At 34.9% G+C, this 12,192-nt stretch overlaps 1 protein-coding gene across 1 annotated transcript in view; it reads right to left on the bottom strand.

Annotated features, from left to right (window-relative positions):
- Nucleotides 1-10,824, bottom strand: part of SLC17A1 (solute carrier family 17 member 1) — a 34,884-nt gene extending 24,060 nt beyond the window's left edge. Inside the window, exons 1-2 of the mRNA XM_061146176.1 lie at nucleotides 10,791-10,824; nucleotides 2,325-2,497 (exon numbers count right to left, since the gene is read on the bottom strand). Of these exons, the coding sequence (XP_061002159.1) occupies nucleotides 2,325-2,497; nucleotides 10,791-10,824 (207 nt within the window). The remainder of the gene's footprint in view (nucleotides 1-2,324; nucleotides 2,498-10,790) is intronic.
- Between the last annotated feature and the right edge of the window lie 1,368 nt (nucleotides 10,825-12,192).

The following is a 12,192-nucleotide window of genomic DNA, read 5'->3' as shown; positions in this document are numbered from 1 at the left end:
ATCTTAGGAATAAATATATATACATCTGTATGAGTCATATAAATGAAGAAATAGATAATATCCCAGTAGGTAAAATGGACAAAGGGTATCAATAGATAATTTATAAGAGAAAAAAATAGTAATGGTCAATAAATATAGATCACAGAAATATAAAAATGTACACATTCATTAATAAATTTTAAAGTTATCACAGAATTTCTATCAGACTGGTAAATTTTAAACAAAATAATTATATATATATTTTTGGCTGTTTTGGCAAAGGGAAGACAGAGGCTATTTCTCATTTATGTGTAACACTCTCTCATCTTCCTTCCTTTTCTTTTCTATACTCAGTGCCCCTTCTTGCGCTCTCTTTGGTTTCTGTTCTCTCTTGTTTTCCTTATTTGCCTTCTTTTCTAAAATGTTCTGTCTAGTATTATCGTATCAGTTTTCTGAGTTCTGTCCATTTCTTTTTTTTTCCATCATCCACTGTCTGAGCAGAGACTTCTATCACCGGGCCATCTCAGCTTTGAGTACCTAAATGTGCTACACTATAGTGTTCCTTCCTAGTTATAGTTACTTTGCTAGTTTTTAGGTTTACTTGTAATTTCAGTTTACAATTTAGGTCTGCTTTGGGAAAATAATATTCTGGTGAGTTTTCATATTTGAGAATAATTATGTAATCTATTTCTTTATCTAGTACCTTTGTGGAGGAGAAAACGGAATTCCTTTTCTATGACTCTTATTTGAAGAAGGTCAATTCTCCTGGATTACAGCAGCAGATCCCTGGGGGGGAGGAGTGGGGGGGAGAACGGTGAATGTGCCAAAGAAGTTTCAAGCTTCACAGTTTGAGCTGCCCTTCTTTTACTACAGTGAAGGAAATAAAATACAGCTTTTTTGAATAGCTATTTCTCTAGAAAATGGGGTTCTTGATATTTAAACCAAGGCAATGGAATACTCAAGAATTAAAAATTTTTGAAAAAAATTGAGTTTTTGACAGATTTTTTGAGGTACAGTTGACACAATAAACTATGTATTTAATCTTTGTTATAAAGTATACAACTTCTTAAATTCTTAAATGTGTAACTTCACAGGATATAGAATTTTAGTTTGGCAGGTTTTTTTTCTTTCAGTGCTTTAGAGATTTCACTTCTTTCTTTATGTTTGAGTGGTATCTGATAAGAAATCTTCTGTAATTTTTATTCTTGTTCCTCTGTAGTTTTTTTCCTCCAGATTTATTTGAGATATATTCTTTTTGTCTTGGTTTTCTGCAATTTAAATATGTATGTCTGGGTGGTAATTCTTATTGTTCTTGATTAATTTTCTTTTTAGTATTTATCCTGTTTGGTGTTCTGAATTTGTGGTTTGGTGTCTGCCATTAACTTCAAAAAGTTCTCAGCCATTAATTTTTCAAATATTTCTTCTTTCCATTTTTCCTACTCTTTCTGATAGTCTAATCAAGCACGTGTTACACCTCTTGGTGCTGTCCACAGTTCTGGGGTGTTCTGCTTAGTTTTTTTTTTTAAATCTTTTTCATTTTAGCTTGGGAAGTTCGTATATTCAAGTTCACTGATTCCTTCCTCACCTGTGTTGATACTACATATGAGCCCATCAAGGCATTCTTTATACCTGTTACAATTGCCATGATTTCTACTATTTCTTTTTTATTCTAGTAATATCCACCTCTGTATTGACATTACCTCTCTGGTATTGTATTCTTTTCCCACTAGACACCTTGACATATTAATTATAGTTATTTTAAATTCCCTGTAGGAATTCCTACATATGTGTCAAATCTGAGACCTGGTTCTGATGCTTATGTTAAAAAAAAAAAATCAGGGTGCAGTACACTGCATATAGAGCTACTCTTAGTGTAAATAGGGGTGAAAATAAGGAAATATTTTATTTGCTTGTGCATTAAAAAAGGGACATAAGAAAAGTATAGTGAAAAAATATTTTTTCCTATCTATTTCCATTTCTTTTTTACTACATCTTTTGACAGATAAGTTATCAACCCATTAGCTTCTGTAGGTGAAATTAACAAAACATGTAAATATACTGTATGTTAAAAACATAAATAAGAAAGAAAACATGTTGATTTCTGTTTCTCATTTAAGATGTTTTCCTTTTTTCTCTTGTCCAAACTTCTCTTGCCGTTAACAAATACTGAGACATACTTTAGTCATGGGACATCTTCATTTAGGTTACTACTGATGAGGTAGATCAAGACTTGAGCTTCTTTTTTGAATAATTACTATCAATTATGACAACATTCAATCTCTACACAAATTAGTTAGCAAGATAGGATTTTAAACTTACGACTGTGTATAATATTTCTGATATACCTTTATGTTATCCTGGAGCTCCTTTGTGGAGGTGTTGGACAAACCATGTGGCTCCGTGCTGTTCACCATGGCTATCATCGTGAGGCTCATACATACACGCTGTGACATTACTATAACATTACAGAGGAGCAGGAAGACAGCAATTCCATAACGAATGGAACAAAAGTATGGAACTGGAATGTACGACAGAAAATATCCACTGTTAACACAACTGACGAAGAAAACATATTTTAACATTAGGGGTCCAAATTTCCGAGTGGCCCTTCCTAAGAAGTGGCCCTTCCTAATGTTTATTTTAAAGGGACCATTTTTAAAAACACCCTGAGTCACTCTTGGAAATAAGTCCCCTGAATAACCAACAAGACCTTCCCTCAAGTAAACGACTTTATTCTCAAAACTTACATGACTAGTCTGATTGAGAAACTCAAATGTGCACATTGCAGAAGAAAGTTGCATTTAAAAAAATTTAATGTGTAATGTAATTGGCCTCCAATTAAAATAAATAAATTAAAAAAAAAGTAATGTATTTGAGGTAGCTTCAAGCTACAGTGATCAATGCAGTGTTAGTGTGAGACCAAACAAATTCATCTATAGGAGAAAATAGGGATTCCAGAAAGAGAGGAATATATATGATCATATGTTTTTGAATAAATGCACTAATGCAATTCAATGGAAGATGTTAGTCTTTTCAACAAATGGCCTTTCTCAAGAGAAATAAAAATATATATCTACTAAAGGCTTGTACTGAATTGTTTATGGCAGCTTTATTTAAAATAGCTGGATCTTTGGAGTGGATGAACATACTGTAGTATATTAATACAATGGATATCACTCAGAAATACAAAGGAAGGAAACACATACACTCAAGAATCTGGATGAATCTCAACAAACATTTGCTCAGCTAAAGAAGCTAGACACCAAAGAGTGAATACCATTTTTATGCTTGTTATTTCTATGAATTTCAAAAGTAGGCAAAATTAATTTATGTGGCTAGATATTAAATAACAATTCCCTCTTGGTAAGGAGGGCAAAGGGACATCATGGGACTTTAAACGAATGTAATGTTCTATGAGTCTTGTTTGTAAGTTTATACATTTCTCAAAGCATGTCTAAATATACACTTAAGATCCATATTTTATTTTATATAATTATACTTCAATAAATATTAAAATATTCAATAATGGTGTTGGGAAAACTGGACAATCACATGCGAAAGAATGAAACTGGACCACTTTCTTATACCATATACAAAAATTAAGTCAAAATGGATTAAAATTTGAACTCAAGACATGAAATCATAAAACTTCTAGAAAAATATATAGATGGTAAATTCCCTGACATAGGTCTTGGCAATGATTTTTTAATAAGACACCAAAAGCAAAAGCAGAGAAAGCAAAAATGAACAAAGGGCACTATATCAAACTAAAAAGTCTTTTGCACTGCAAAGGAAATTATAAACAAAATGAAAGGGCAACCTACTGAATGGGGGAAGACATTTGCAAATCATTTATCTGATAAGGGGTTAGACTGCAAAAAATAAAAAGAACCCAATTTTGTTTTTATTCTGTCTTGAGATATAGCCAATTAACCAACAGTGTGACAGTTTCAGGTGGACAGCAAAAGGACTCAGACACAAATACGTGTATCACCTCTCCCTCAAACTCTTTTCCCATCCAGGCTGCCACATAACATTGAGCAGAGTAAAAAGAACCCACACAATTTAACAGGAAAAAATTTTTTAAAAAAGCAAAACCAAAAAACTGTGATTAAGAAATGGGCAGAACTGAAGAGACATTTTTCCAAAGAAAACATGCATGTAGTTAGGAGGTACATGAAAAGATGTTCAGCATCACTCATCATTAGGGAAATGCAAATCAAAACCATAACGGGATAGCATCTTACACCTGTTAAAATGACTTTTATCAAAAAAGGTAAGAAATGAGTGTTGGCAAGGATGTGGACATTTTTGGACTTCCTGGGTGGTCCAGTGGTTAAGACTCAGTGCCTGCACCATAGGGGTTGTGGGTTCCATCTCTCCTGTGTGAAACTAAGATCCCGCATGCCCTGCAGTGCAGATAAAAATTTAAAAAGACAAAAAAAAAAAAGGATGTGTAGTAGGCAGAATAATGCCCCAGTCACATACATCAAAAAAAATTGTGTAGAGAAACTATGATCACATATCAGATTGGCATAGATCCAAAAGCACGTTTGTTGGCAAGCCTGAAAGACAAGAAGATGGAACCTCCATTATTACAACCCAGTGGAGGTTTTAAATTGTCTGTGGTTAGTATAAAGAAATAATTTTTTGGCTACACCATGCAGCAAGGGGTTAGTTCCCCCATCAGGGATTGAATCTGCACCCCAGGCATTGAAAGCTTGGAGTCTTAGCCACTGGTCAGTCAGGGAAGGTCCAAGAAATTAAATATGACTTTTAATTATTGATGTTATATCCATCAATAATAGCTAGCCAAAAGTTAATCTTGCTTCTGAAAATTCATCTCCTAATTTGGAGAGGTTTTCTATGTACGGAATGTGCAAATTATGATTTTATCTCCTCTTTTCCTATCCTTTCTGTCTTTAACTTCATGGTATCATTGCATCAGAACCACGAGTGTATTACTGATTGTTATCAAGTAGTTCTGGTTTTATGCCATTGTTCCTGATTTACATAGAGTGATTCTAATGTTTTTACATTTTGGATAATGTTTGTTGGAGGTTCTGTTGTAGATATGCTTTATGAAGTGTATTTGTTTCTATTGCTATGTTAAAAAATTTTCACAAACTTAATGACTTAAAATGGCACCCTTTTAATAAAAGGTTCACAATTCTGCAGGTCATAAGTTTTAGGATGATGTGGTTGGATTTTTCAATCCTGGTCTCAAAGGTCAAAATCAAGCGATCAGGCAGGATGAGTTCTTAGGTGGAGGTTCCCTGGAAGGAACTATTAGAAGAGTTCAGTTTTCTGTGGTTGTTGTACTTCTGTTGCCATTTCCCTGCTGACTGTCAGCTAAGAGTTACTCTCAGTTTTAAGATGCTGTGCATTATGCTGCTTGTCACATGGCCCCCTCTATCCCCAAAACCAGCAAGGAACAATCTCTTCTGTTAAACCCCTCTTGTGCTTTGAATTTCTCTAGCTGCTCTCTGACCTCTAGATCCAGATTTAAAGAGCTCCTTTAAATCCAGTCCTACCTGGATTTAAGATCAGCTGATTATGGACCATGCTTAGATCTGCAACATCCCTTCAAGCAGCACCTACCTTGACATTTGCTTAAATAACTGGAGGACGGTATATGTACACCAGGGACCAAAATCTTGTGGGCAATCTTAGAACAATTCACTCTCTGGTCCCAGAAGATCCATGTTCATGCCATATGCAAAACATACTCACCCCATCCCAAGGTTCCTTAAGGTCTAAATCCTCATCAAAATGTCAGCTCAAATTTACAAAATTTAAAACAAATATGGAGGAAGTTTCTAAAAGTAAGCCACTATGGGTACAGTATCTATCAGCGAACTTGTGAAATTAGAGAGACAAGTTACACACTCGCAATGCTTCCACTTATAATGGTGGGACAGGCATAGGATAATTGATACAGACATTCCAGTTTCAAAAGGGGGAGAAATGGAGTGTAAAAAGAAGTCACTGATCAATAAGAGTTTTGAAGTTCAGCTAGACAAGTGTTGAACTTTTCTTGAGGCCTGGGAATAATCCTTGTGGCCCTTGGCTCTGCCCTCTGAGCCCTCCGCTTTATCCTCTGCCCTTTGGTTCCACCCAAGAGTGCAAAGGAGCCATCTTAGAGTACTGTCCATCACATATTCATAGTTACCTAATAGTGTTCATCGTGAATGAATGTTAATTTCATAAAGATTTTTTTGTATCTAATGAGATCATCATATAGTTTTCTTCTTTAATTTGTATTGAATGACAATTATTTACTTTGTAATAGAAAACTGTTCTTTCATTTCTAGGATCGATTGGACTTAACCCAAGGCGAAACACCCCAAGACACATATTAATCAAATTAACAAAGATCAAACACAAAGAACAAATATTAAAAGCAGCAAGGGAAAAACAACAAATAACGCACAAAGGGATTCCCATAAGGATAACAGCTGATCTATCAATAGAAACCCTCCAGGCCAGAAGGGAATGGCAGAACGTACTGAAAGTAATGAAAGAGAATAACCTACAACCTAGATTACTGTACCCAGCAAGGATCTCATTCAGATATGAAGGAGAATTCAAAAGCTTTACAGGTAAGCAAAAGCTGAGAGAATTCAGCACCACCAAACCAGCTCTTCAACAAATGCTAAAGGATCTTCTCTAGACAGGAAATGCAGAAAGGTTGTATAAACGTGAACCCAAAACAACAAAGTAAATGGCAACGGGACCACACCTATCAATAATTACCCTAAATGTAAATGGGTTGAATGCCCCAACCAAAAGACAAAGATTGGCTGAATGGATACAAAAACAAGACCCCTATATATGCTGTCTACAAGAGACCCACCTCAAAACGAGAGACACATACAGACTAAAAGTGAAGGGCTGGAAAAAAATATTTCATGCAAACGGAGACCAAAAGAAAGCAGGAGTCGCAATACTCATATCAGATAAAATAGACTTTCAAATAAAGGATGTGAAAAGAGACAAAGAAGGACACTACATAATGATCAAAGGATCAATCAAAGAAGAAGATATAACAATTATAAATATATATGCACCCAACATAGGAGTACCGCAATATGTACGGCAAACGCTAACGAGTATGAAAGAGGAAATTAATAGTAACACAATAATAGTGGGAGACTTTAATACCCCACTCACAACTATGGATAGGTCAACTAAACAGAAAATTAACAAGGAAACACAGACCTTAAATGACACAATGGACCAGCTAGACCTAATTGATATCTATAGGACATTTCACCCCAAAACAATCAACTTCACCTTTTTCTCAAGTGCACACGGAACATTCTCCAGAATAGATCACATTCTGGGCCATAAATCTGGTCTTGGAAAATTCAAAAAAATTGAAATCATTCCAGTCATCTTTTCTGACCACAGTGCAGTAAGATTAGATCTCAATTACAGGAAAAAAATTGTTAAAACTTCAAACATATGGAGGCTAAATAACACGCTTCTGAATAACCAACAAATCATAGAAGAAATCAAAAAAGAAATCAAAATATGTATAGAAATGAATGAAAATGAAAACACAACAACCCAAAACCTATGGGACACTGTAAAAGCAGTGCTAAGGGGAAGGTTCATAGCATTACAGGCTTACATCAAGAAACAAGAAAAAAACCAAATAAATAACCTAACTCTACACCTAAAGCAATTAGAGAAGGAAGAAATGAAGAACCCCAGAGTTAGCAGAAGGAAAGAAATCTTAAAAATCGGGGCAGAAATAAATGCAAAAGAAACTAAAGAGACCATAGCAAAAATCAACAAAGCTAAAAGCTGGTTTTTTGAAAAAATAAACAAAATTGACAAACCATTAGCAAGACTCATTAAGAAACAAAGGGAGAAGAACCAAATTAACAAAATTAGAAATGAAAATGGAGAGATCACAACAGACAACATTGAAATACAAAGGATCATAAGAGACTACTACCAGCAGCTCTATGCCAATAAAATGGACAACTTGGATGAAATGGACAAATTCTTAGAAAAGTATAACTTTCCAAAACTGAACCAGGAAGAAATAGAAGATCTTAACAGACCCATCACAAGCAAGGAAATCGAAACTGTCATCAAAAATCTTCCAGCAAACAAAAGCCCAGGACCAGATGGCTTCACAGCTGAATTCTACCAAAAATTTAGAGAAGAGCTAACACCTATCTTACTCAAACTCTTCCAGAAAATTGCAGAAGAAGGTAAGCTTCCAAACTCATTCTATGAGGCCACCATCACCCTAATTCCAAAACCAGACAAAGATGCCACAAAAAAAGAAAACTACAGGCCAATATCACTGATGAACATAGATGCAAAAATCCTTAACAAAATACTAGCAAACAGAATCCAACAACATATTAAAAAAATCATACACCATGACCAAGTGGACTTAGTTTTTGTGATTTAAAAAAATTTTTTTTAAAAAAATTATGTTTTGCTAATGTTTTATTAGGATTTTTGTACCTTTTAAAAATAGTGTTAATTTTGCTTTACATATTTGAGTCTATTTAGTTACACAAGTTTTTTTTTTTCAGTAATCCCACTGAATTGAAATTTGTAACATTGTACATTTTTGAAGAGTTGTTTGAAACAGTAGATTTTAAATTAGATAAATCAGCAATTATCTAACTAAATAAATTAGATAAATTTATCTAAATTATCTAGTTATCTATCCAATAAATTATCTAGTTAAATAAACTATAATATAGTCATACCACATTCATATGCAACTGTAAAAAATGATGAGGAAGCTCTTTGTGTACAACTGTAGGATTCCATTTAGATACATTGTTCAGTGAAAAAAGTAACATTAGTACCTGGAAAATTAGTTTCTTGACAGATCTCCCTTTCTAAACAGATAAGAATATTAGATAAAAATTTAATTAAAGTTAACAGTTCATTGAAAGTGTGAATGATCTGGCAGGAAAGATGAGATACTCAGGCCAAAGCTTTTGTGAAGACAGAGTCCTCAAGGCATAGACCGATCATTGAAGGCACATTTTTCCCTGAAGACATTTGAACTCAGGGTGCTTTTTGCCTCCCAGAAAATGGGGCAACAGGAATCAGATACCAATGCCCTAGCAGTGGAAGAGTCTAGTAAGTGACCCTTTCCTTAAATGTTTAGATGCCAAAGACTTGCTGAGTCAGTGAGGGGAAAATCCATTGCCTCCTAACCTTTTCCAGGAGGCAAAAATTTTTGCCCTGTTTGAACCTTGAGACTGAGCAAAAGAAAGAAAAAAAATGCCTCAGAAATTTAATCATTACCCAGCCCTTCCTTTGCCTTGAAACTCACTGGCCTTGGGTCATCTGCAAAACATTTCAAACCACACATGTATACATGCACACTGAGATGACTTGCTCCAAAGCTTTCTGAACAATCTCATTCTTTTAAAAATTCTCAAAAGCAAAAGGGAAATAAGTAGACCCCAAAATCTGAAGGAAACAGTGGGAAAATTCCTAGAGGAGGAAAAAAAGCCTCTAGAGGGCAAAGGGGAAGCTATCCTCACCATGTGGGGAATTGGGCTTGTCATGGTCAATTAAGGGTACCTTTCCAAGTTTTGCTCATTTTTTTCTCCTCTACATTGGTCCAGAAAGAATATGAATTACTTCTAAATAAGTCTTGAATTTGAAAAGGAATCATAGGGGTTTAGAAAGGAATATTAAAAAAATGTATATGTGTGTTTAACAGTCACTTTGCTATACAGCAGAAATTAGCATAACATTGTAAATCAACTATATGTCAATAAAAACAAAGAACAAAAAATCTGAAACTCAAAAAAAGAAATCACACACAAAAAGAGAAATCACAAGGAGTGTTCTAAAGTGCCTGGGATTGAGTAACAGTAAGATACTACACATCAATCTCTGGAAAGAGTAAATTCTACACCTCAGAACATATTTATTAAAAAAGAGAGAACTCAAAGACTTGGAAAATGAACAATGGATGAACCCGAAGATCCTAAAAAGAAGTAAAAAGAAGTAAATGTTAAACATAAAGGCAGAAATCAATTTTATATACATAAATATATGCTTATATCTTTTACATGTTCACATATAATTAAAATTCCATGGATAGAGGAGACTGGTGGGCTACAGTCCAGAGTCACAAAGAGTTGGACACATCTGAGCACACAGACACTAGACTAGATAATTTCAATACAAAGGAACAATATGAAAATACCAAAATAATTAACTATCAAAACTGACACAAGAAGAAATATAAAATTTAATAGGCCACTAACATTTATATAAATTGAAAAAGTAGGCAATTTGTTGCCCTCCCTCTCTTCTAGGATTTTTGTCCCCCATAATGTGGATATAACTCTAATCTGATAGCAGTAATTCCATATTGTTTTTCCTCTGCCCTACTTGAGATAAACAATCTAAAAAATATCCTGTAAATATCCAGCTGTTGATGTTGAAGGGTGCAGTGACTCAAGAACATTCATCCTGCCTCACTTCCATCCATGTATCTGTCTCTCTCTCCTTGAGATAGAACCAAAATAGTCCCCTCTCTTTCTGACATTCTCCACCAAGTGATAACCTGACAGGTGTATAAGAATCAAAATAACAGTGTGAATAATCTTGGTACATGGGTTATTTTATTTAGGGTTTTTCTAATGGAAAATCATTGCAGGGATATTTTCCCCCGACCTCCTTTCCTGAACATTTCTAAGACCCTTTACATTTTAGTCCATATGTTTATGGACAAAATCTTCTCACATGGAATCAATGGTGTCCTGTTTAAGAAGAAGGAAGCCTATGTGATAGAGAATAATTTCTACCTTTCCCTGGAGAGACCTGGTTATCCACTTGCATAATGGTGTTATGGTTGCGTTTCTTCTGTTTGTTTTCTATCTCCTGCAAGTGCAAAACACACTGATGTCAGCATTACAGAGGGAAGAACTGGTTAAAATCCACCTAGCACCTCTCTCTGCTTTAAAACATTAATCCAAGGGAAATTTGCTTTGTCATACCAGTACCCATTGTTTTGACATTTCACTTTTATGATATTTTTGTTGATTACAAAATACACAGAAAACCTGAAAACTCTAAAAAGCAAACAAGACATCCTGCCAAGTCATAATTCTATATCCAGTGAAGATATCACTCACAAGTGAAGGAGAAAGACTGTCAAACAAAATTGAGAGAATTCATTGCCAGGAAATCTACCCTGTAGGAATGTGAAAGGAAGCTTTTCAGACAGAAGCATATTACTGAAGGTAGCTCATCAGTAAAGAACCTGCCTACAATGCAGGAGATGAGGCAGAAGCCTCAGGTTCCATTCCTGGGTCAGGAAGATCCCCCAGACAAGGAAATGGCAACTCATTCCAGTATTCTTGTCTGGGAAAAACCAAGGACAGCCCATGAGGTCACAAAAGAATCAGACTTGACTTAGCAACTAAACAACAAACCTGGATGTACAAAAGAAAGGAAGGATGTCAGAAAAGGAATTATAGGTAACATACAGTTCTTTGTTTTTCTTATATCTTCATAGAGCTAAAAGATTTGTTTTTTAAAAATGCTTTTACAAGGAGAGGTAAATCATTCTCCCCACTACCCTGGACAAAATGACCCCTCCTGCCAGGTCTGCATTTGTTGGCGGGAAGCTCGACAAAGTGGGTGAATCAAAGAGTTTTGTCTGTATTAGCATGTATGACATCAGATGCTCAAAAAATACTTAAAATTTCTAAGGCTGGGTTTGCAAAATATATATAAATGAGCAGTCTTGTCAAGCACCATTATTACCCACTGGGACATCTAGGGCTGCCGTTTATTTCAGTATACACACACACACCACCACCGTCACAAGCACACTCTCCACGCCACTCACACATACACAAGCATTAAACACCACACAATACACACTTCTCTTTCTTTGTCTATTGACATAACTGTCCACCTCAAACTCTAGGAATGTTTTTTCTTTCCCTTGTGGAAAATCTATAAAAAGAGATATTTTTTCCAACTCACCCGTCCAAATTTCCCCAGATTGCTAAATAGCTTTGATAAAATCTCTCATAGAAGCCCTCCTTATTCTTTTGAGGAATTAGTTCTAAACTTCACTTAATGAATAACATAAAAACATTTAGTTACTAACCTGATTTAGGACAGAAAAGCAATTCCTTTTTGCCCTGTGAAGACTTTCCTCTCAAATTTAAAAAATATTGAATTTCTGGATTTGCT

The sequence above is a fragment of the Dama dama genome, chromosome 7 (genome assembly GCF_033118175.1).
Source record: "Dama dama isolate Ldn47 chromosome 7, ASM3311817v1, whole genome shotgun sequence".
Classification (NCBI taxonomy): domain Eukaryota; kingdom Metazoa; phylum Chordata; class Mammalia; order Artiodactyla; family Cervidae; genus Dama; species Dama dama.
This window is presented reverse-complemented; position numbering and strand designations above follow the sequence as displayed.